At 42.2% G+C, this 25910-nt stretch overlaps 1 protein-coding gene across 12 annotated transcripts in view; it reads right to left on the bottom strand.

The window, feature by feature from the left end:
- Positions 1–674: 674 nt before the first annotated feature.
- The window catches only part of LOC125745045 (inositol 1,4,5-trisphosphate receptor type 1), a 100359-nt gene continuing 75123 nt past the window's right edge, over positions 675–25910 (bottom strand). For 11 of the 12 annotated variants that reach the window (XM_049017462.1, XM_049017461.1, XM_049017458.1 and 8 more), the window contains 12 exons: positions 25332–25439; positions 24609–24801; positions 21852–21974; positions 18855–19030; positions 13043–13207; positions 12232–12421; positions 11914–12006; positions 10688–10821; positions 7473–7638; positions 6285–6445; positions 3595–3756; positions 675–2012 (listed from right to left, as the gene is read on the bottom strand). In XM_049017462.1, the coding sequence (XP_048873419.1) occupies positions 1926–2012; positions 3595–3756; positions 6285–6445; positions 7473–7638; positions 10688–10821; positions 11914–12006; positions 12232–12421; positions 13043–13207; positions 18855–19030; positions 21852–21974; positions 24609–24801; positions 25332–25439 (1758 nt within the window). In that variant the 3' untranslated portion in view covers positions 675–1925. Of the gene's footprint in view, positions 2013–3594; positions 3757–6284; positions 6446–7472; positions 7639–10655; positions 10822–11913; positions 12007–12231; positions 12422–13042; positions 13208–18854; positions 19031–21851; positions 21975–24608; positions 24802–25331; positions 25440–25910 lie in introns of those variants that run through there. The other variant, XM_049017463.1, reaches the window with a different exon arrangement.

The raw sequence follows: 25910 nt of genomic DNA on the forward strand, positions 1-25910 counted from the left end.
AGGAGCCGGCTGGAATGATTACCGAAAGGATTCCACTTAAACGGCATGTAGAGGAGCTGTTCCTGGCACGTCACACAGGGTGGGGGCCCCACAGAAGACCCAGGACACCCATGAGGAATTACATCTCCTAGCTGGATTGGGCTGCAGTCTGTGCCCCTAGAAAGAGGTCTGGTCCAACCTGCTCAGCAGCTGATTCCAAGACTTTTATATGTGATTAGAAACGGCGGAGGCCGCCACACAATACAGGTGTGAACAGATAAGTAATGATTTCAGTGGGATAGCATACTGAATATTCAGTGACTCATTTAGCTCCAAATTCTGCATTTTAGCTGCCAGAGGTTTAAAAAGTCAATTTGCAAGCAATTTCGGATTCCTTTCATATTAAAATGCCAATTTACATTTGTACGTAAAATGTACAAAAGATCAAATTCCATTTGTTCCAATTATGTTACACTGGCTGATAGTAACAAACAGGCACATGCATAAACAGATTATTTTTTTGGTTCACTATTGCTTCTTGTTACAGACAGATTTTCTGATTACAAACAATTCACAATACTTTGCATTTGATAATTAAACTGATAAACCTGCTGTTGGTTAAACAGTCAAAGATACTGCAATTCTGTTCCAAGTTGAACTACCCACTTCAAAATAAGTCACAAAAAACAGTTAAGGATGGTGAAAGACACACGCTTTATTAAATATATTTTATTAAATGAATATACAGCCCTAACAAGATTCAAATAATTTATATTATTACTCAGAATATTTCTATTTGGCTTGATGCCCATTATTAAAAATGGCCCTTAGTACAAATCTTGACACAGGCTGTTTTTAAAAGGAAAACTTAATCGTACCTGAACTCCCATCTACATTATATGGCCCTCAGGTGACTTTACAGGTAGTGTACCAGTGCTAAGCTACAACTCTGGAAAGGAGAGATACAATGACTGACAGCAGTCAGAAGGTCACAGACCTCACAGAGGAATGACGACGATACGTGACTCTGGGGAAGCTAAACTGGAGACTAAAGGAACTCCAAATCCTGCAGCTTTCTGTGGAAATTCGTGGGAAAATGTGGAAATTTGGTGATCTTACTGCTACTGTCCTAAAAAATATTACTCACACCATGTGCCATAAAATAGGTTCATAATAAATATAGAGGAATGACAAACATGTAAGATCTTTTTTTCTCCAGAAAAAATAGAAGATTCCATGTATTGCTCTGAGACCATATACAAATGAACAAAGCACTTGTGAAATTTCATAAACGTTTAGGTCTCACTTCATGTTGCCCTGAAGAGAGATGATATATAAATAACCAGCTAGGTCCATTCATGCAAAGCCAGTGAGGTTAATGTTCCTTATAAGGGAAGAGATGTACCAACAGCACTCTGAGTGAAACAACCTCATCCTTTAGTTCAGGATCATTAAGTAAGAAGGACCCAGAAAATGAGTATTTTACCTTTCTTTTTTTAGACACAAATATTATACATCAATGTGGCTGCATATTACAGTACCCATATTGCACATACAAAAATAAGACATTAAATACTGTTCTCCCCTCTGGCAAAAAATGGTTTCATTCATACATCGATACTTCATGTTCAGTGTCCCATTCAGTTGGTCTTTGTCCTGTATGGTTTTGCGGCATTTCAAGTTCACCCAGTAAAGGCCACGTCACTGAAACCCAACCACTTTGTTTAAAAACAGACTGGCAACAATCTAAACAGGACAGAGACAAGTTAAATGGCGGTTTACACAGGTAGGTACCATTAAGTCACCTGAAACACCTTAACCTGTAAATCGCTAGATGTTTCTGCTTGGGCCTCATAGCCCTGGCATGTCGGCCGCACATTCAGAATGCAGCAGGAAGGTGTGACGTCTGCACAGCTAACAGCTCGGCCCGAGGCGGAGCTACGCCCTCACGCTGGCTGCTGGGGGTTCACGTTCATGTTCGGCGGGTGGCCCAGCAGCCCGATGCGCTGCTTTTGCTTCCGTTGCTCAGTCATCTGGAAAAAATTGACAGGACATGAGGCTTGCCGTTTTATTTCACACATCCTTTTCACAGAACACAGCAGTCATTTCCGGCGTAACACGACCGCGTGCGCCACTGACGGGTGCTGCTGTCAGACAGCTCCGCAAACCCAATGGGGGCTGTTCGCTGGGGGCTCTTTCACCCTGGCATTGATGCCGACTGCAAGAAAAGCCACTTGTCCTGTGTCTGAGCCTCTGAGGCGACAGAGGGGAGAGAAAAAGCCGATATCCTGCCCCAGTATGGCCAGTGTCAATGCCAGTAAATGGGAAAACTTTAGCTGGTCCTTATAACAAGATTAGTGTTTTACTTTGTTATTTAAATGTTAAAAATACACAAAATACAAATACTGAACATGTATGTGGGGAAAAAACTATGTATTGTATCATCTATCCATCTTCTTACTCTTTATGCAGGAAAGCGTACCAACATCCACTCAGGTAGGAAGCAATTTGCACTAGTGGCCAAAATTGTGGAAACACTTCCAATTTTTAGAGATTATAGAACTTTATTTAACTGTTGCTCCAGTTACTTATTTAATCATTCAATGCATGAAATTTGTAACATTCTTTGTCAATATTTGCACAGTAATTTTTAAAGCATAATGCAAAAAATGCTAGGTGTTCCACAATTTTGGCCACTAGCATATTAAAAATCTATTTACAAAAAAAAATATTTGGTAAAATTTCCAGGCACTGGAGTTTTAAAGCCACACAATAGCAAAGTTAAAATGTAAAGAAATACAAACAGACACACACAGGACTGTTCAACTGTCCTTTTATAGAAATTAGTAGAGACCTGAGAAATGGGTGCTGATATCAGATGTTTCTGACATCTAATAACACACATTGTCCAAGCGATCAGAATGTAAGATGGGTGGAGACGATAAGAGGGATATAGACAGAACTCTGGGGGGTGGAGGTGGAAATTCAGGCCTGGTTATTGGTAACACAGTAAAGCAGATTTAGAAATTGGGTTTAGAATGATATAACAGATGGAGGTCTTGTTTTTAGGAGCCGTTTGTGAAGCGATTTGCTTGCTCTTGCCCCATTTTTGCACTGTGGCATATGTCCACGTGGCGACAGCATGCCTAACAGTAAAAGCATGTCACTGTCATAATGAACTCTTGAAGAAGTCGACAATCAATCATGGCCACCTTGGAAACACAGGGTGATCTTTGCACATCCTGAAGTTGAGACAGCTCTTATTAATATATTAATCTTCCGCAAGATTGGCAAATTTGATCTTTTGAGTACTGTTCCTTCCGGGTTGGTGAGTAGTTTCTCCGAACTATACATTTTTTCCCCTCTGTTGCAAATAATTTGTTTCTGCATTATCATTTGTATAAGAAATTAATGTGGTTCTATTTTTTTTGACTAATAGCTGATTCACTCTAGGTCAATGCAATGGGGAACATTGTGAGTAAAAAATTCCAGTGTCAGTCAGGTTTAAATTTTGATGCTGCTGACACACAGCAAGCCCTCTGGCTTCATATTCTCCCACTGAAGCAGTAAAAACCCAGAATCTCTTGCACCATGCCACCGTCAAGCCATCTGTACCTGTTCCTTGAGTTCGGTTAGTTGGCTAGACAGGTTAGATACAAGCTTCATGGTAGACTCCAGCTTCTCCTGTAAGTTGCGGATCTCATTTTGCTCCCCTTCCGCATCACTGCTCACAAGGGACATAGCCCGCATCCGAGGGAACCAGTCTAGATTGTGCTCCTGAAATGGAGAGAGTGGAAGAACCAGGCTCAGTCGCATATCACACTGGCTGGAATACTGGGCACATGCTAGAACCTTGAAGTTTAAATACATTTAGTTTTCAATAAGGCAGAGAGTGTACTTCTTACACATTTTTAAGAACCCAGTACAGCAGTATTTCCCAACCCAGTCCTTGGGGAACCCCGGTATAGTCCATGTTTTTGCTCCCTCTTAGCTCCCAGCCAATCAGGAACACCGTATACCTGGTACAGGTGCGCTGGGAGCTGAGAGGAAGCAAAAACGAGGACTGTCCGGGGTTCCCCAAGGACTTGGGAAACACTGCATTAGAACCATGTAATTTTATTCACAAATTATGTCTTCAAGTCATTCAAATCATAATTCATTCATAGATGAAAATAAAAATCTTCAGAACACCATGTACACCAGAACCACACATTGGTAGGGGCATTTGGAAACACCTGGATGACATGACCACTAAAGTCTTTTGTCTGCATCGGTCTTGGTGTCACTCTCGGATGATCTTTTTTCACTACCACATAGATTGTCCAGGAAAGCAGGTGACAACCGAGTGATGTACTTTTCACAATTCCCAGCATTGTTGCCAAAGGGCACTGATAGGAAATGCAGTTCTAAACACTGCAACACAGTGGACAGAGTGACACAGCTTTTCCTAATCGTCATTAGGTAACCCTTAAAAAAAAGTTGAAATTCACCATTGTCACGTAGACAAAAACACTGTGAGGGAATGTTGGGATTCAGCCAGCAAACACAGGGCAGCTTTGTGCACTCAATGCATCGCATTCTCCTCAGCTGCACACCACTCTGCATTGTCAACATGCCCGCCAGCAGCACTAAGCGGCGTGAAGGCAGGACATCCATGGTTCCGTCAACCCAAACACGCACGCACGCACGCACACAAAGGATCCGCAGGTACTCAGACACCTCACACGCACACGCATGCACACCTGCTCCACAGGGAATCTGCAGAAACCGCAGGAAAGGAAGCGGTGGCAGCCGCACACCAGCTCAGGGACTGCGCTGGAAAAGTCCCGCCGACGCACGTTTGTAATCTCAGACACTCGGAAAGCAGCCCCTGAGCGAAGCCACATCCAGGCTTAGTCATATGTGTAGGGGAAGCACGCAGACTCACACTCATTCTGAGAAAAGCAAATTGAGGGTGTTGCATGAGCTCTGCTTCGTAAGAGCGTGAAGGAGCTGGGCCCATATTTATCCCCCTCTGCCGCACCCGCGCATCACACACCCCAGCTGTCAGACCACATTGGGGCAATGGCGTTTTGCATCTCGAACGCTTCCCCTCGCAGATCCTGTGTCACCAGGCCCTTTGCCATTGCTTGCTCCCCCGGCCGCTACACTCTCCTCCTCCTCTGCTCAAGGCTCATCACATCCAGTGTTAATTCTCAAGGCTACTTCACCCAAACACCCACACCACCTGGTAATTTTTGCATTTTATCAAGCTGTGACACACCTAATAAGGTATGGCACAAATGAATAATTTCAGAAGAGCTTGTGCCCATAGCAACCACATTGTTAATACGGGGCTCTGTTATCTAAACTCAGCGAGTAAACGTGGCTGAGACTAACATGGAATAAACTTCTGTGTGAAGGACAAACAGTCATTAAAAGAAATCCATGCTTAAAGTCTGAAATTTTCCCTAAAGTTAAAAAAAAAAAAAAATTCTGATTAGACCACTGGTGAATCAACCAGTGAAGTGAGCTATGATTATCGACATTGTCAGTAAGCTGCCCAACCTGCGATTCAACCTTGTACTAATTAATTAGAAATGAAGTATCTTTTTTTTTTTAACTCTAAAACCACAAAGAGCAACCAAGACAGGATGTTATGTGGTTTTGCAGCTAGAAAATGAGATGTAGACAGGTTGCTGCGCATCTAAATAAGCAAACTGCACCTACAATACCGAAACAATTAACTGGCTGTTTTAGACTCCTTATTATCGTCACAGTAGGACTGATATCCAGCTGACTCTCAGCTATCGGACAAAATTTTTAGTTAATTCAAACAAAGTAAAACGAAACTTGCAGTGTTCCTGCTGACTCCCCCAGCAAATATCTATTCTAAGGGTCATTCAGTTTCCATCTTTGTAACACAGCAAGCAAAACAGATCAAGTGAAGTACAGTTTGGTAATAAGTCTGATGAAGAGGACAGAGAGAGGGAGAGTGGGTGGAAGGACATTTTTTTTAAATGGTGTTATTTCAACATGGAGTAAGACATAAGGTACTGCAAAGAGCTGGTCAGGAAGCCGAGGGATGGTTAAAGGGCAACCCCTCCTCCATCCCATCCAATCAATTGATTTTGGACCACAGAAAGTCACAGTCTCCCACTGACTGATGCGAAAAATTAGTGTGCTAAAGTAGTAAAACATCATGATGTCATTTCAAGTTTGGACAGAAGACACAAAAATCACCTTGCCTCATATGCATTTCATCTTAAACGATGTCATGGCGATTAGGTATGAGATCCTCCCCAGCAGCCCACAGACCTTCCTACCTTGATCATCTCAGCCACATAGCTCTCAGGCCCTGTGTACTCTGTAGAGTCCTTGACCTTCACAAGAACAATGAAGTAGAGGTAGTGCCACATGTTGTGCTCCTCTTTTATGTGCTCCTCGAATGTCACTGTCTTATTGTCAAACTTATCCCTTTCCAGTCCTGCGAAAGCAAACCAACAAGCACAAGATCAGAGCAGTTACCGTACAAACTATCAAATATTTTCTTAACGTGTTGTAAATCCAGACTTTTCTTTTTGAGGACAGTGGTAAATGTTCTACTAGAAAGCAAGAAAAGCATGTACATCAGCATTTAGGTAATGTGAAGCAACATAGCAGATTTGACATGTACGTTATTGTTTTCATTTTAATTGATTTGGAGTCAAATTCATAGTCTAGGATTTTAGTGGAAAGTATTAGTCTAGCCAGCTCACTCACAGTGTTGTAACTGCTGCCTCTTCCTTGACAGCTAGACATTTAATAATGTTCATCCGCAGGCATATAGAACGCCCACGTAAAGCAGGCATGGAATAAATTATGCCTTTTCAAAATAAAATGAGTAGCTGGTAGTGCTGGGTTTAATGTTGGAGGGTCCAAAAGAAGGACTGCTGGTCTATCCCAAGATGAACTTTAGTCTCCCATAATCACCAGTGGTATACCAGAGTATAAACTGGTAAATGAAAATGTCCTGTACACTTCAGAAATAAATATTCCAGGAGATTTCATGTCTACCATCTCAGACCTCATAATTAATCAACACCTTGGTGAGATAAGAGGATAAGTACTGCACTCCAGAAAGCCCACACGGACAATCAGGACCAACAGGCCTCAGAGGAAGAGAGAGGCGAGGCTACAAGGGCTTACAGATGCCCTCAGAGCCATGGAAGTCAACAGAGTAAAGCCAGAGAAAGAGGGAATTTATACTCAAACAGAGGAGTGTCTGTGGATATGGATAAAGGGGCTGTGAACTGAATGGTCATAAACTGGAATGAGGATGGTACCATGGCAAAAAGACACCACTGGCCCTGGCGCTATGGGGCCATTTAATGATATGGGGGCTTTCTGAAAAAGCAGACTGGTGCTCATAAGTTGAGAACTGACTCTGAGAGCAAAACAAGTTTTGCTTTGTAGATGACATCAATGCCAATCCCAACTTTGAGAGAATTTGATCCATATGAAACAACACTCACCGCAAATGAAACAGGTTGTCTTGAGGACCTCCTCCTTCTTCTGCTTCTCGCTCCTGAGGTCAGCGAAGGTGTCGATGATGACTCCAAAGATTAGATTAAGGACAATGATGATAACCATGAAGAAGAACAGGAGGTCATAGATCACCCTTGCAGCAAACAGGGGCTCCTGTACCAACAAAATGTTGCATGTTACAGACTTCATTCATGAGTCTTTTGCCATTCTTTCTGCTAATCTTGTCTAGTACGATGATAGTTTTAGATTAAATTAATCGCTTGGTTAAAATAGAGAACTGGAAGAAATAAAAATATCCATCTATCCATCCATCGTCCCGCTTGACCCATGCAGGGTGGCAGGCATGTGGAGCCTATCCTGGAAGCTGCAGGCAGAAGGTAGGTAGTAACCTAGAATAGGGCGCCAACCCATCACAGACATCAATGAACATACCTTCACAAATAAACTCTTTAATTACATTAATAAGTATCTTAACTACAGGCTCAGATGAAGCATCTTTATATAAAAAAGGTGTCAGCAGTGACAGCACTGCTATTTCATAATTCACTTTCGTACAATTAATTGTTACAAATATGACTTTTGCTGGAGGAGTTGGTTTGGACACTGGACCTGATTCATGGAAAAAGATTTTGTAACTACAGGAATAGAGCTTCTTTTTGGAGTACTGCTACTCCACTCCTCACACTCGCTGTGCTACACAGTCATGCTCATTGTTGTCTCTAGATTATCCTTCTTTTTGGAGTATTGCTACTCCAAATATCCAGAATAAATTAACAACAGCCTTTCCCCTAATTATTGTACTTAGATATTGTGTCAGAAGACCCAGTAGAAGATCTAAAACAAGACTGTGTGACTCACCTGTTTGTGCACTCGACTTGTCAAATAATTTATAAAGGTGTAGTAAAATCTTAGATTATGATTAACTTGGTCTGCGAGTGTTTTGCTAGATGAGCAAAATTTTTAAATAAATTTTAACTTGATAAACGAGCGAATATTACATATATGCTTTGTCTGCCTAGCGTCACGTAATCACAACTAAGCTGATGGTTCTTCCCTCTCTCTCTCGCTGCGGGATTGTGGGTAATCGTTTCCAAAGCTTAGTCGGCGTGCCTCACTCGTATAGTCAAAATTTAGTAGAAAGGCACCACCTGAATATGGGCATAGTAGTGCGAGCGAAGACTCTGTTTAACAATAATGCAACGTCCACATTTCTGCAAAATTGAAAAGGAAGCAAAAGTAGCTGTCATTGGATAGGTTCCTTGTTAAACTTGCACAAAAAGAAAATGCGAATTATGCTCGCAAACAAAGGTACCACTGTATACACGAAACACATTTCAGAGAATTACCCTAGTATTTATAGTTATACTTTGTTATACCAGTTATACTTTGAAGTTATACGATTATCATACAGAATGATTTCCAGCTTCTACTGTCCATGACTTCTTATGTCTTCCATTAAGAGCATGTCTGTTTTGTGCATTCTGTGGTATTCTATAGCATCAGTCAACAAAGACTGGACAACTAGAAAGGTCAGGATTCCTAAGGACTGAAATTCAGTGATTTCTGTAAAATGTCTCCCGCAAGCCAGAGCAATACAATTTCATGCAAAATGTAACCGTTTCCTACCAATGAAATCTTGGTTGTCCTCGCAGTCATAATATAAAGATCAACAAATTAAAGCATTAAAAATGAAGTCCATGATGATGTATATAAAACCCTAAGGCAGGCTAGGGAGACACAGTGACTCATAGCCTCCTATCTCCAAGGTTGTGAATTCGCTCTGACTGTGTGATGGGAGTTTGCAGTCTCTCCCTGTGTTAGTACAGGCTTTAATCAGGCTCTCTAGCACACAACCACGGTGGAAAAACATGCAGTTAGGTGAATTGGTATCTCCATCTGCCTATAGTGTGCTAGCTCAGCAATCCTCTCCATGGAGTCCCATTCCTTGTATCCTGTGCTCCCTGGTATAGACTTCTGGCTTACATACCATATATAAACAAGAAAGGAAAATGGATGGAAAGCAGGCTACACTGCCAATCTATTAAGAGTTGGTGTTCTTCCAAAAGCATAGAATTCACAGGGATGATTATTAGCATTTCCATGGCATTTATAAGAGGTGGTGTCTATCCTAACAGGCGGGGTATAGAATAAAAATAACTGAACATAAGTAAAGTAACTGAAAATAACAAACATCACTAGACTAAATTATGATGTTCAACTAAGAGGATTTCAGCATCTTGTTTTCCCATTACACAAGTCAAAATTACTGAATAACACTATTGTTAAATGCTCATTCTTAAAATACTTGTTCTCGTTACAAACACAAAGCAACAACCCTTACTTCCTTTTAAATCTTAACACTACAGATAAGATTCAGACTTAAGATTAATGACTGCATGGACATCTTTAACAGAAACTGATAAGACTTCAGAGTCAATCCACAATTATAAGGAAATGCTTAACTCAAAATATGTGTATATACTGTATAATTTCCTCATCTTTTTTTTTGCAACATAATGAAGGTGAATTAAAACAAATATTATAAAAACAAAACCTGCCCACTGGAAGGCAAGCTTACCCAGGTGCTGAAAGTTGAGCACTCCTTACAGAGTCCATCCATCAAATTATTAACACACCCTATTATAAAGCTTTGTTCATAACATTTCTAAAATAGCAGTAGTCAGGCACTATTAAAGCCAAACTTGGATCCACAATTACCGAACTATAGACTTCCCTTCCTCACCTTCCCCTAAAAAAAATAAAAATAAACAAATCTTTCCAAAATGAAAACATACGCATTTAAATAATTATCATCATTTCAACATGGACAAGATTGACTTGTAGACAATTAAATCTGCAGGTTCAAACTTTTGTTTATGAGAAGCACTATTACAGTCAGTTTAAGGACAAGCAGTCATAGTCACAGTCAGTATTTAAACCTGAAGGCTATTTTAGTTAGTTTGGGTTTTCCTGAACCTACTTTAACATACCACTGCAGGTGCTGTTCTAAATGCTGTTATATGTGCTCATGAACAGCTTCCATACCTCAGTATGCACTATGTTCACTTTTGCTGTGACCACCTTAAAAGTTCAAGTGAATTATAAAATGAATGTGCAATAACTTTTTCCTGAGTGGGTCAAACTGCCTTGACATTAAAATAGTCACTAACTTGCTCCAGTTCTGTCCTGTCCACTGATATACCTCTTTGGAAGGCTTGCGTAGGACGTCCCCAACTCCTCCCCCACTCCGCAGTCCATGGCTCAGCACGGTGACGATGCACATGAGTAGGGAGTCACACGTGCGCTCCTTATCCTCAGAAAGGTCCTCAGAAGCCTCTGTAAGGACAGAGATCACCTTCAGTTCCAATTGCTAAACAAGCAAAAAAATGCAAAAAGGGGGTAGGTTTATAAAGTGATTCCAAACCTTGGTGTTCAATTGAGTAGGAGCAGCTAATGTATCCCGGTTAAGTGTTACGTTTCATGATGGGCATACCCAATACATACAGAGAATTAACTGGCTGTAATCCATCATCTGGATAACCATAGCTGCCTCAAAGCCAGATGCACCATCACACCACTGCAGAATGGTGTTGCATGATCTTTGACCAACTTCCTGTGTCTTTTCCTGATCTTTCTTGACTGGGTAACAGTTGACGCCCAGATCAAGTTCATAACTCCGGTGTCAGCTTTCTGGACTGAGATGTGTGGCTCTGTTCTACAGAGCCTCATTAACCCGCGATCTGTGGCATCTGTATCTATTGCTGTTTGGTTCTTTAAAGGTCAGAGATAAGTCTGTTTCTGAGCCCAGTCTCTCTTTGGTGGAATGATCTAGCCGAAAAGGTGGTCCCCACAATGTCAAAACAACTGGTCTTTATCAGATTATGGGGACATTTGGTCCCCACAATGTAAAATATAAATATGTGTGTGTGTGATATATGTATGTATGATCACCCCCCCCCCCCCCCCAACACACATAAAGTGTCAGGAATTTCAAAAGTTAAGATGACCCGAAACCCATCTCCCCCCTAACGTACTAATGTCGCACTCAACTGACTAACCAATTAACTCCAGCATGAATAGATACATACCTGCTTTAATAGGCATATTATCTTACTATATGTCTCTACTGATTAATGTACTGGTTATTTCTTTCTTATGGCATAGCTATGTGGGGATGTCATGTTTAACTGTTATTCTATTTTTAGGCTAGTAAGTTACTCCACCATGCGCTATACAGGACATTCATAGTGGGTAGGGCTCGCTCAATGAATAAATGAACAGATAAATGACAAGGCCCCAGAAAAGTTAGCACCTGATGGAGAGTGGTCCCACCTGACCCAGCTACGCTGCCTTAAATTTCATGTTATCTTAGCCACTCGCACCACAGCTGTCCTGAGAACTCTGCATGTAACTCTGTGGAGAACACACCTTCCAAAGCAGTTTCCACAGAGCAGTTCCCCCCGTTGTCGGTCTTGCATACGCCAGCAGACAGGAACTCACCCGCCATGCTGGCGCCACTCTCTGTCAATTGGAAAAAGATCCAATATGAATATGAAGATGGTGGGTCTTGCCAACATAGCAGTTTGGCACTTCACCCACAATGTGGCCAGAGCATCAGCCACTCACTCCTCACAGTCCATTAACAACTCAGCCATTTGAGATGTGGGCAGAGCTGATTTTGTCAGTTCAGCCTGATGATGTGTAGGTATCTACAGCTGCAGGCCATTCTGGCAGGAAAGCCCTTACCCACAGTTGTATTTGGTATTTTGTCCACCTCCAGGATGAAGTCATCTTTGAAAAATATGTACCCAACAATGGAGAAGAGATAGACCAGGATGAGGGCCAGTACTGCAGTCAGGACTATAGAACGTCCATTACGTGTTACACTTTTAATGACGTTTAGAAGGGTCTCCTCTCTGTAGACAAGGTCAAAGAGCTGTAGGATGGTACAAATTGAGACAGCAGTATATTATCAGCGAAAAGACCATCTAAAAACAAAAGACACTGTAAAAGCCAAACTAATAAGACAACCAAATGGCAATACAGATATTGCTTGATAGATCCAGTGTTATCAATCACTGAGCCACAGATAAAACAGTATGATTAAAGACAGAAGGACCAGAGAAGCATAAGTAGTAATACTTCTGACAGAAAAAAAGCCCTTTGGCATGAATATATACATTTTAATTATATGGCAAAATTGATTTCTTGAGAAAGACGAAATGATGAGAGAAGGACTAAACTGTAAAAATGATGAAAGACCAGACAATGAATTGAACTGTCCATCCTTTCCAATATTTCATCACAGTTCAGCTTTATACATTTAACTATAATACTTTAGTGGACAGTCCTGAAAAGAAATGGTAAAAGGAGGCAGCTCTACATAAAATGGAAGGGTCAAATAAAATATTCAGGAAACATTATATATACACACACACACAAATATATATATATATATATATATATATATATATATATATATATATATAGATATACACATATACACACACACACATACATATATACATGAGAAACATGAACATCCATGAAGACTCACCAGCAAACTGTAGAAGAATACATGCACAAACACTCCCAGGCTGCAGATGATCAAATACAGCAGGTGGTAGAGGAACTCCATGTCAAGTACCATGGCCTTGTAACCCCTGGTGAAGGTACCTCTGTTTCCCACAAAGCTCATCAGGAAGATTATTTTATTGCAAACCTACATGGGGAACACAAAATACCATCTTACCATAATGGATGCAGCCGGTCCATAACAATATACTGAGGGGCTTATCAGGGGTGGTTTGTAGCCCTGCAGGGTAGATCAGTGTATGTGACCAGAAGGTTGGAGACTCAGATCTCATTTTGGGCCCTTGAGCAAGGCTCTTAACCCCCAAGTGTTCTCCTTTAAGAACCTGCAGCATTTCTTTTTTGATTCACTTACTTAAACTGGATGTCAGGATCGAGACAATATCAAAACGGTGATAAACTTGTTACCAACACACAGTTGCTGTTTCTATACTTATTACTTAATGATGAGATACATGCATGTCAGGTCAGCCACACCCACAGCTTGGTTCCATCTATACCTGCAATGCTTTTAACGGGATGCTGCCACCATCTGCCTGGGAGGTGGATTAGTAGCTGCCTCAAGCCTCAGCTGTCAGCAGCTACCTGCCACTATGCCTGAACAATGACTTGCATGCATAACTGCTACACTACATTTAAGACGAGTACAGACTTTTGTCAAAGTGTTCTTTGAGTATGAAACATTTATTATGGGTGCCTCATGCTGCTTTAACTCGGGTTAAAAAAATAAGAGCGTAAAGCTCTTGTTAATTCCATTTCTTTAATGCCAGTATTAATTTCTGCACTTATCACCTTTCACTGTGCACCAGTTTATTGACCTATTTATAATTAAGTACGCAGGGTGTGGTAATTCACAAGCGCTACAAACAGGACAGCTCAGCTCACCACAGAAACTGGATCTATTCTCAAGGCAGATTGCTGGAGGCAGTTTTCATATTTGTATGGTAAAACCACACAATGTTAGAACAAAGGATGATGTTTTGCCTGAACTTGCCCCCATCAGAATGCCCAACTTCGCTCTAACTCTGCTAGCCATTTATCGATAGTGTCTGCCAAGTGCAGCACATTAAAGCCTACAATTCCGCCTCTCACCTCCATGTTACAGGTAACAACTGAGCCCACTGTGAATACGAAGCCACAAGAAAACCCAAACAACTGTGAATCAATTCCCTGTTTGGGTGCCCATTTTAAATGTTTATTTCACTATGCTACAGTTATTAAGAGAGACAATGAGGACCCAGTAATGATGACCAAAAAGGCGTTTTCCTTTATACCCACTGCCATGCACAATTAGTAGTAAAACACAAAACACAAGATCAAAAACGCATATACTCCATACATCAATCTGCTTAATGCACCAAAGATTCTCGAAGCAAAGCCCACCAATACAGGCAAAAAGGAATGGCAGGAACCTACGTTGTATAATTTAGTCACTTTAGGTACTAGGTTGTATTCTAAATGATGACACCTGGCACAATGAGTGTATGCAAGCAACGCTGGCCTCACCAAGGTACTCGGATTGGCGGGATCCATGTGTAACATTGTCTGCAGCAAAGCCAAAAACTGAAGGCCAATTCTCTGTCATTGTTGCTGCTGCCTTGACTTGGTCTTAGCAAACCAGGACCCCCTCCCCGGTTTGCTATAGCCTGATATAACCTTTCCTCCAGCCGTTGTTTTCGCTCCAAAACACCAACTCCCCTCCCCATAATGTTATTAGGTTCTTTCTATTTTGGGGCCAATCTGGACATATACCAGCTTTATATAGGCCTATATATTTCAACAAGGGCCAAATAAGTAGAACTACGCCAGTAACTGGTTTAATATTATTTGTTGTAATTTTGTTGTATTTGCCTATAGTTAATGGAGCCAACACTAAAAAGTTTAATTTGTGACTACTATATATTGTTGTGCGCAAAAGCAAGCTCTATATTGTGTTTCTGAAGGGAAAAGAATTGCCAACTCTATAGGAAAGTGAGGAAGAGGGTTAATTTTTTTTTTTTTTTGCTTTTTTTTCACATTGTTTTTTTTTTTTTAAAGATTTAGGTCTGCAAGCAGGTCTTTAGTTTTATTTTGTTGTTTAAGTCATATTCACCTCCAGACTGTATCCATCATCACCCACTTCTCCCATGATATTATACACCCTGCTGGGTCAGAACACCTGAAATCAGACTGTAACCGCACCTGGCTGCCACTGTGCCGCACCTGGCTGCCACTGCGCTGCACCTGGATGCCACCGCGCTGCACCTGGGCCTGCACCTCTCTCACCATGCCGCGTCACATCACCAACATACCGAAACAATGCAGAATTCAGGACAGGAGGGTCCCGGGTCTGACCTGCACCATCTACAGGAGTTATCGAACAGGAAGCAACACACGAAAAAGGTTATATAAATTTTTAATTATTAGTAGAGGCACTACGCCTTTATTATTTAGAAATGTGACCAATAATTTGACCAATAATGTTATATTTAGACTGATTCCCCCTCTCTATACCGTTTCTCAAGCACACTCTCTCTTCTCCAGTTGTCCACTGCTTTCAGTGGCCAAATGTCGGTCAAATGTCACGCGAATTGTCATTGTGGCAGGGCGAATTGTACTGCAATAGTAGCTGCTCCATATGCATCTTGAATACATGTATCGGGTCATTGACAGTGCATCGAGAGGTGTATCGCATTGCCTCATAGATGGATTTGCACATCCCTCCTCCATTCCCAATCATCATATGTAAACACATCTTGCTGACTCCATTGGGTGTAATTGCAGTCGTGTTTATTTTGCGACTTGTGAGCATTATGTTTGATTTGCTCCAACACTGTCTTGTGCCTCTTAACTTTGGCTGGGGTGAAAGCTGTTGCGCTGAGTCCTGCCTGGGCGTAGATTTGCAGAACCAGAATTCTACAATCTACCCATCCCAATTGTCATGCTTATCCTCCATGATGGCTACCATTGTTGTCTCTAGAACCATTCTTAAAGATTGGTGGATGATATGTTATTCTAAGATTATCAATGACACCCAGCTGTTGACAGACTTGCTGCCAAAATAACATGTGAACTAAGCTCCCCTGTCTGAGACAATATAAAATGACGTTTCCCATTAGGTAAATCTCTTTCTGTGAAGGTTCTGTGAATATTTGGTATGATAGCTTGACATACAGGCAAAAGTTCACTTTAATGGCTACAATAACCAACCATCACCATCCATCCATTTTCCAAACCGCTTATCCTACTGGGTCACGGGGGGTCTGGAGCCTATCCCAGAAGCAACAGGCATGAGGTAGGGAACAACCCAGGATGGGGGGGCCAGCCCATCGCAGAGCACACTCACACACCATGCACTCACACATGCACACCTACAGGCAATTTAGCAACTCCAATTAGCCTCAGCATGTTTTTGGGCCGTGGGGGGAAACCGGAGTACCTGGAGGAAACCCCACGACGACATGGGGAGAACATGCAAACTCCACACACATGTAATCCAGGCGAGACTCGAACCCGGGTCCCAGAGGTATGAGGCAACAGTGCTAACCACTACACCACCATGCCGCCCCCCAGCCATCACCAGAAGGTACTAATTCTGCTTTTTGATTCTTGGAAAGCAGTCTATGACTTCTATGCCCAATATGCTCCCAAACTCTTGTATTGGTACTGGCAGCAGATTGCTATACAATTTCATAAGCTGGAACTTGTACCTTTGGCAGGTGATCTGTCTCAACATACTCTCCTTATCCTTATTTGAGCCCACTAGGCCAAATTCAGGATCTTCAAGGGTTTCAGCCTCCCTAGGTGGCCACCTAGTGGGCTATCACAGGAATACATTAGGAATTGCTCCCATATGGATTTTGGAATACACAACTGGAACCTCTGCCTTTGTTGTCCACCAAGAGCCCAATATCAAATAGATGTCACCCTGCCTCACACACTCAGCTTGTATATTCTCACTATGGTCTGCACCTCCTCATCACTTTTCTGGTCACTGTACATCTTAGTAGACGACTTGAAGTGAGTACTTGTGCTGTGCTTGCTAGATACTTGACTAGTGCAAACAATGCTGAGGGTCAGTGTACCTGCAGGACAATGTGAAATTGTATATTGGACAACACTGCATTGAGCCATCCTGTATGAAACATACAAGTCTAATTCCTGTCACCTAATAGCCCATCTTACCAGTCTTAAATTATGTTTGGGTTGGTTAAACATCCTAGCAAGAGCAGAATGATCTGTGGCTAAATTTACTCCCATCTAATAATGACCTCCACTGTTCTACAGCCCAAACAACTACCAAGTATTCATACACAAACTGAAGAATTCTTATTTGGTTTGTACAGTAATTTTTGAGGCATAAGTCAGTGCCGCCTTATGGAAACTTTGCCATGGTAGAAAAGGTCGGGAAACACTGGCATAAGCAATAACCCATCCTTGACCCAATATCTCCTGGGTCCAGGCCAACGTTCCTAGCATCTGTGTGAATTCTGAAAGGTCAGTGGAAATCAGGACTGACAGGAATAGAAGCACTGAAGAGTGAGTCCATCAGGTCCTCAAAGGGCTTCTGATACTCCAACGTCCAACCTCATGCACTACCATCCTTCAAGACATTCAATGGGGCAGAACATTCAACAGATCCAGTGATGAAGTGTTGATGATACCCTCCCACCATGGCTAGGAACCTCTGTATATCTCTGAATGATTGGGAAACCATGAAAGAGTACAGCATCCACTTTATTTTATTCGGTCTCAATGCCACCTGTTGGCACAACATGTTCTAAAGACACAAAGGAAAAGGTATTACATATAAAAAAAATTGAATTTTAATATCGACATGGAGCTTAAAGTGGTGCATGGGATAATTACCACTTCTCTGAGTCCCTGACTAGAACATTGGTCCATGTCGTCAGCAGGTGAAACAAGGTGACAAAATAAACATGAGAATCTTTAGCTATAGGAGATAGGAAAAGAGCTACATGAACCCCTACCTCTTAAAATAATCATCCATTGACTGTTATAAGTCTTTGACAGAGAACTCAAACATCCATCATATTCTCCATTTCCTCTGAATATAGTATCTGGACAAATACTCTTACCATTTGACATCTGTACCAAGTCTTTAAAGATGCCTTACGAACATGCCACTCTAAAGTGGCTATGATGCTCTGCATGTCATCATGGACCCCGTTTCTGACAGCATGACGGCTATTTTCCACTTTTATCACTCTAGCATCCAATGTATCATGAGACATATACAGCACTGTTATTAGCTGTTCAAACTTTACGGTAGGAGAGGGATTCTGACCCTCTGTCAGCCTCAACCTCCCATTCAGGGGAAGCAGGAGGTTAACTATGGAAAGTGCCTTCAACGTACAACATGTTGTAGCTTTGACTTAAGCTCCTCACCTTCAGGTAACAAATGGACTCAAGGTGAAGCCCGAAAATATGATACAAAACAAGATCCTAATCTTAAAGTGCAAAAAAATTATAAGAAGCTTCAGCCTTCTGGGTTGTCAGACATCAGCCTGAATGGCTTTTGTTGACGAATCTCTCACATGCCTGACCAGAGGTGAAAAAGTGGTTGCAGAGGGATGGGTGGGGTGACATATTGTTTGGTGTTGTGTTCACAGGCAGTGTGTAACAGAAGAGAGTGAAAAAGGGAAGGGAGGAGCTGTAGCCTGCAAAAAGCTCTGATATATGGAGGGTCAGGGAACAGACAAGACTGTAAATGAGTTAGACAGTTATTTTATATATTAGTGTACAGGACGGGTAGATTCAGGTAGACAAAAACTTACATTGAAGGCCCCAAGCAGGAATAGTGTGGGCTCTAGACCCGCAGAGAAAATAAGGCGTAGGATGGTGGAGGCAATGAGAGCTCGGGCACCATGGGGCTGTGGCAGAGCTATGACGATCGCTATTGACACCAGTATGCCCAGCCACAGCATGGCAGACAGGTGCGGCTCCAGGGTACCTAAAGGACAGGACAGAACGGGACGGGAGAGCATTATTCTCATGACCAAAATGGCATCCACGAGGGCACTGCACTCTGAGCACGCCACAAAGACAGGAAAACCACATCTACAAACTTCCAAAAGTCTCAATAAAAAGCTTGAAATAAGTCTTGCGATTCTCTTCACCAATAGATTTTTTCAGACTTTCCCAGAGTGCTAAAATTACAACTTCCTGCAGTTTGAACCTGCAAAACCAGATCCTGCCGTATCTTTGCAACCGATCTTAGGGGCTAAAGGGAGAGGCAGCCAATCAAGCAGTCAGTGGTACATTTAGTCACTTAGCTGACAATTTCTACCCACAGTGACTTCATTTTACCCATTCATACAGGAGGATATTTTACGGAAGCAATTTAGGTTAAGTACTCGAGGGTGCTGTAAGACAGGCCCCTCTTCGGACTTAAACTGGAATCAGTCCTTAATCAGCATGCTACATGCTGTACCACTAAACAAACACTGTTACAGAACTTTTATTGAAAAGAAAAAAAAAATTAAATGGTTACATAACGTAGAAAAAATGACACATTTGTGTGCATTGTACTTTGGTAAGGCTTTGGTATGAGTCTACCTGCCGTTCCCTAAATCTACAGATAATTTGTGGATTAATGTCACAGGTTCAAATTTCATGGGCTGCCAAGAAAAAAAACCTCCGTATCATGTTCAACCACAAACAAGAAAAAGGGGGCTAAAGATGTCGCAACAAGCGCATATTTCTTAAGATTCTGTGTGTGTCTGTCTGTGCATGCAAGCCTAAAGGAAGAAGGGTGGCTCATTGGCAGGAGCATAAGGACTGACAGCTGGATGCAGGCTCCGCGGCTCCAGACAGAGCCTCTGCTAGACGGGATCTTAGCTTTCGCTGCCTGACATTCCGTACCCCCCGCCCTCCTTGCTTTCCTTTCAGTGAGGAGATCACATGACAGGTGCCAGTTACATAACAGCGGCTAAAAATACTCGCTCTCCTGAAAGATTAATAGAAAACGGGCTGAGAGAGATCCCAGGTTCTGTGTGCTGACGTTAATGAGGATCGCCACCCACCCTGCCCAATAATGAGTGACTGAGGAGGGGGTGGGAGGGGGTGAGGGAAGGAAGCAGTGTGTCAATAAGCCTATTCGTAACCCCATGTTTGTTTTTATAGAGGATCATGGGATACAAGTACTGAATTGCCATTGGCTGGTCATCTTAATGAAATATAAACTTTTCCATTTTAAAAATGATAGCGAAAAGTGCCTTCACAAATTGCTGGTGAGCCATTTGACATGTGAGAAGAGCAGCAGGGGAACAGCATGGGGGGGGGGGGTGTCAAACGGAATTCTCTCATTCTGTGGGGGTGGCTGCCGCGTAATCCATGTTAAACGTGTGGCTCTCCCGAGTCTTCCACACCAGCAGGCAGAACACACTGACCTAGTTCCAGGAGTCTTATCTAATTTCAGCTCCTTCACTCCTGCAACGTGCACGGGAGGCCAGGCCCTTGGGGCGTAAACAGGCCGGCTGAACCACGGCTAACCCGAGGCGTCATGTGACACCGAGCCTGTGAGTGGGAAGGGTCGCTCTACTAAGCACTTATTGATATTTTTATTGCTGCTGTTCCCCACAGACAGCACTGCATAACCTTTTAGATTTTATTACATTTTCTTGTCACGCATCCCATGCATATGCAAAAAACACAAGCTATTTAAAACTGATTTTAATATACACTTGAACGTCCCTAAACTGGGTGTTGCGGAGTCCGTCTGCTCACAGTGCCGTCGGATCCCATCCTGTGCCACTGGGTCTATTGTGACTGGGGGTTCCTCAGCGGTAGCTAAATAACTGACAGCATGCTGCCAGGAAGGAGGGGCTAAAATCACTCAAGACGTCTCAGCTGGCTGCTGCGCAAGTCTCTCTGTGTTCTGAGAGAAGGCATGTTCTTATAGGCAACAACGTGGCAAACAGCCAATGACTGACCGTACCACTGATACCATCTTCATCTCTGCATTATGATAACTGGTAATATGAATAGACTTTTAATGATAATGGAGAGTATCCCTTTCAAGTCTTTTTGCTATTGAAATATTGTTTTTCCATTTCTGTTGATTCAAACAGGTTATAGCTGTAAGTTAAAGGAGCTTGTCTTGTGCACCATGTAGGTCAAAGGATGACTCTTAAAAAGCACTCACACGCACTCACTGGCATTTAAGACCATTGGTTCTGTAACTGATAAGAGGAACCATCCCTAAATCTGCACTGAGTTTCTTAGTTTAACTAGAACAGAACAGAACGGTTAAATGCTATTCATCAAAACAATGCAGAAAACTGTGAGAAGTGATTTGGTACATAATACTCCTCATTCCAGAAACTTGCATGCCACTTCAATGGATGCTTCAATAGATGCATAAAATCGTAATCTACAAATACTTCATCTGCCCAGTAAATAGGCCTTTGGAACCATGGGGGAATAAGGTGAAAAGGGGCCTTCATGACCTTCTCTTAAATCAAAACTGTATCTTTACTTATGTTACTGATGAAATGGCAAAAAACCCTGCCAATGTACTGTAATTAACTGGATGTCCTTGAGAGGCTAATACACACAATTCTGCAAGTTGTATATTCAAGTAGAAGTTAAGGGAGTGACTATTAAATATATAATAATGAAAACTTGGCATTTGTGCTGAACAGGCCTAATTAGTGCAAACAACATCACATGACAAAGGCCCAAGACTACAGGCCAGCTTTAGCACAGCAGTGCTGAAGTGACTCAGTGGATTAAGATTTGTTGATAATCATCTTGGCCTGACTAGGACTCACCTCCATGGACACCTTCCAGGGGGTAGAAGAAAGCCACCAGCAGGTTCATGAGCACAGCCAGATTGAAGGAGATGTTGCTCCAAAACGACATGTTGCGAGAACACCAGTATAGAAATGGCTGGGCTGGATAGAGGGAGAGGAGGACAGAAATCATGCCATTCCCTACCTATTCCATCCTCAAACAGCTAACCAAGTGCTTTCATTACCACGTGAGCATACCTCATGACAAAACCCCAAAGAGATAAATGAAAAAGGGTCATTTTCATACAATATTTACGACTCGAATTAGTCCATTTATCCTCTGACATTCATGCTTTACATTCTGTTGGCATGCCATGTTTCCGATGGCAACTAATTTATACCTTCTATGAAAGCCTGCTATTCAGGTGTCAAGTATTTATTCACTGTTGCAATTAAAGGCAAGGCTGTCAAACCAGCCGGAGCGAAGTTCCCAAGGATATCGCTTTCCTCTTTTGTACACCACTAGCAGTTTGGTGTGGTGGGGATTCCCAACAATGTCTCACAAAGACAGTGAAGTAAGCGCTATAAATACAGCCAACAGCCATTATTATTGCGGTACCAAGCATTTCATTTGTGCACTGGGCTGCACTAAACCACAGAATCAATCTTCCCCATCTTTGAAAGTAGGCTTGGCTTTTACCTGTAGAATGCCAGGGAAAAAAAATATTCCCAGATCTATTGTCCATGTTGTCCTAAAGCAGGGTGGGCAATTTATCTAGAACGGGCCGCTGGGTGTGTGTGTTTTCGTTGTAACTCCCTAATTACATTACTAATTAGGGGACTGATTGGTTGAAGAGTCCTCACACCTGGGTATGAACAGCTGACCTAAAGGTTACCCAAAAACCTGCATACACACCGGCCCTTTACGGATAAAATTGGACACCCTTGAACTACAGTATTCCTCCATAAAGAATACCCAGTGGCTAATATGACACTTTACATATTAGTTAGAGTGTAGAGGCATAATCTTAAATATATTGCCTAAAGATAAGATATTGATTAAATATACTGGAGTGTATCCATTTTTCAGTAATTCACCATAATATGCAGTTACTACACTCAAATGGCATAATGCATGGCATTATTTTATTGAAAAGTAATGACTACTATGACGCAAGGACACAAAGACCTTGACTGAGCTTCATCTTTACTTTTTCTAAAAGCAATAATCATCACGGGCCATTTGATACAGAAGAAAAAGCCCCTTAACAGCTTTAGCGTTCAGGGAAATGCTTGGCAAACCTTTCACCTTCAACCACCCCCCCCACCCACCCGCATGCAGCCCTCAGACCAGGTCTGTGCGTAATTTAATGGGCGCTATTTTGGAAACTGTTTTCAGTTTGGCTTTATTGGAAAAGAGGAAACAGACAAGGGGACTTTTTTTTGGTTCTCAAGTAAAACAGAAGGCACTGTTCTCGCGTGTTACGATGACGACGGAGAGGGATGTAAGCGGCGACTCTCAGTTCTGATTCATACAGTGCCTTCATGTGTCTGAAAAGGCAGAGATAGCTCTGGAAACTCCCTCCCACTGACTGACAGCGGCAAAAGCTCCCATTGAGGGGGGAAAAAGCACGATGCCCCTGATTTAGAAAAGCCAGACACAGCAGAGACAAATAAATAACTCAATTCATAAATGCTCTAGTGTCACATTCGCCAGGCACATGGCAATTATTAAAGTGACAAAATGCATTGCGGAAGAATTTGTGACGAGGCGAGCATCATCTCCTGACCTCCCTTGTAAAGTTTAAAGATGCCTCTCCAAAGAATACCCTGCATTATAATTTAATGGACATTGCCATTATCGGAATTCAATGTCAGCGCAGAAACATACAAATTCATACAGTTCTATCGCATTTTGAGACTTATGTGCAGTCTGTATGACATACTGTAGATATTCTTCAAATTTCCCTTAACAGACCCCTCTAGCCCAGTTTCTAGTCTTGGTATTACCAATTATGAAAGTACAATTAATGATGCATGAGGTGCCAGGGATGGCTTGAAGGCTTCAAATATGCTCTGCATTTTAAAGGCTGTTCCAGCCAATGTTTTATATAAAAGAAAACATCTGCATTACACATATGAAATGGAAAAACAAAATAGCCAAGCGCCAATAAGAAAGGGTAAAGATGCTCCCGATGTTTTATGGGAATCTTCAGACAAATTTATACTGTGTCAGTTTATACCAAGTGTTTCCCTATCTGGTCCTTCGGAACCCACAGTTGGTCCATGTTTTTGCTCCCTCCCAGACAGACCAGAATTTTTACTGATTGAGCAAAAAATTAAACAAAAATGTGGACTATCTGTGGGTTCCCAAGGACTGGATTGGGAAATACTGGCTTATCCACAACAGGACTATGTGCAAGAAGAAAACTCTGCTGAAGAGAGCAAATGATGAGGTAAGAGTCACACCGCGATCCCCCTTATCTCTCTGCATCTTGCTTTCTGGCTCATTTGGCTGCTCCAGCATGTTTTCTACAGGCTGGGGGAAGCCCCTCAAGCACACGCTCTGTCTTAGTGCTGCACTCTGTCTCGCCATAAGAATATGTGGAGAATTGTATTATTTGGGTCCTCAGTGGCTGATGCTATACCTAAGTAATTTTCAATCTGGTCCATGGGCACCCATAGACAGTCTACATTTTTGCTCTCTCCCAGCTTCAGATAAATGCTATACCTCTTCTGAAGGTCTCTCCATCTTTCCTCAACATACAATGATACAGACTACCAGAAGGCCAGTACCTCGCAGCTTTTTCTGCCAATTCATCTCATTGAAGAGGTCCTCAGCACGCAGGAAGAAGTCATTGATCTTGCTGCCCTGTTCGTCACGCTCTGTGGTGTAGTACACTCGCAGCTTGGACTCACTGGTCAGGAACTCACAGATGTTTGGCACAGGAAAGACTATCTCCTCCATGGTGCGATCCTGCCGCACAATCTGAACACAGACCCCAGAATTTAAGAACACATTTTCTTGGATATGCCAAGTCTCCCTGTCACCTCCAGGAAAGTCTTAAGTGACCTTAGAGATGTAACAAATTACTGTAAATTTACGACAGAGTATCATAACAAAGAACTGCCAAAACTGTTTCCGGATATACTCGAGGAAAGACAGACGTAGTTTCCGATGTTTAGCGTTAAAATACATTAGTAGAAGGAATATGTTACAGTTCAATAACACAAACAAACAAGCAAACAAACGAATCACCCGCAGGGTAGCACGATTTAGGTCAAAACATTGGCAAAACCTAATAGAGACAAAAAAAGGTTGCCTATTAAATTACAGAGATGTGCTCGGGTTTCTCTTCGTAAAGATGGCCAGCAGTTTTGCGGCGTCGTTTCCAGAGAAGCAAACAGGAAGTCTGAATAACCGAGGCTTTCAAAAGAATCAGATAATTCCCACGTCAGGGCCACTAAAATTCTGTGTTGGCAGGGCCATGACAGAGCTCTCCAGAGGGGGCAGCTGACCTCAATTTGAGCTGTATGCTTGGCATAAAACTCCAGGGCCTCATCGCCATCGCCACCGGGGCCCCCTGGTTTCAGCATGGCCTGCAGTTCTCTGTTGTGGCGCGCGAGCTGTGGGTGGATGGCGAGAAAGGTTCAAAAACTGAGACCAGCGTTGACACCAGCAACAATGTTTCAAACTTATGTGACGGCACAGCTACGCAACAGTCGTCTGACACCCGCTTTACTGCGAAACTGAGCACATGCAACTACCAGCACTATTTCTTTACCATGGTTAGGATATAAACTGAGCATTATGGTCATGATGGAAAAACCTAGTAGCTTTCAGCTATAGGCCGTTTAAAACATGGGCTGGGTAAAATATTAAGGGTATATAATCTGTCTACAGGGCACAATGAAGTACATGAGAGTAGGGAGACTAATATGTAATGTGATAAAATACAAAAATCTTGTTCGATAAATCAAATCAGGAACAAGAACAAAATGTCTCTGCATGCATTTCAATGAGTTCACCGTATATGAACTTTCAGGAGTGTAATAAATAACACAAAGACATCTTCCATCAGCATGTATATACAAACT

This window comes from Brienomyrus brachyistius, chromosome 6 (genome assembly GCF_023856365.1).
Source record: "Brienomyrus brachyistius isolate T26 chromosome 6, BBRACH_0.4, whole genome shotgun sequence".
In the NCBI taxonomy this organism is placed as follows: domain Eukaryota; kingdom Metazoa; phylum Chordata; class Actinopteri; order Osteoglossiformes; family Mormyridae; genus Brienomyrus; species Brienomyrus brachyistius.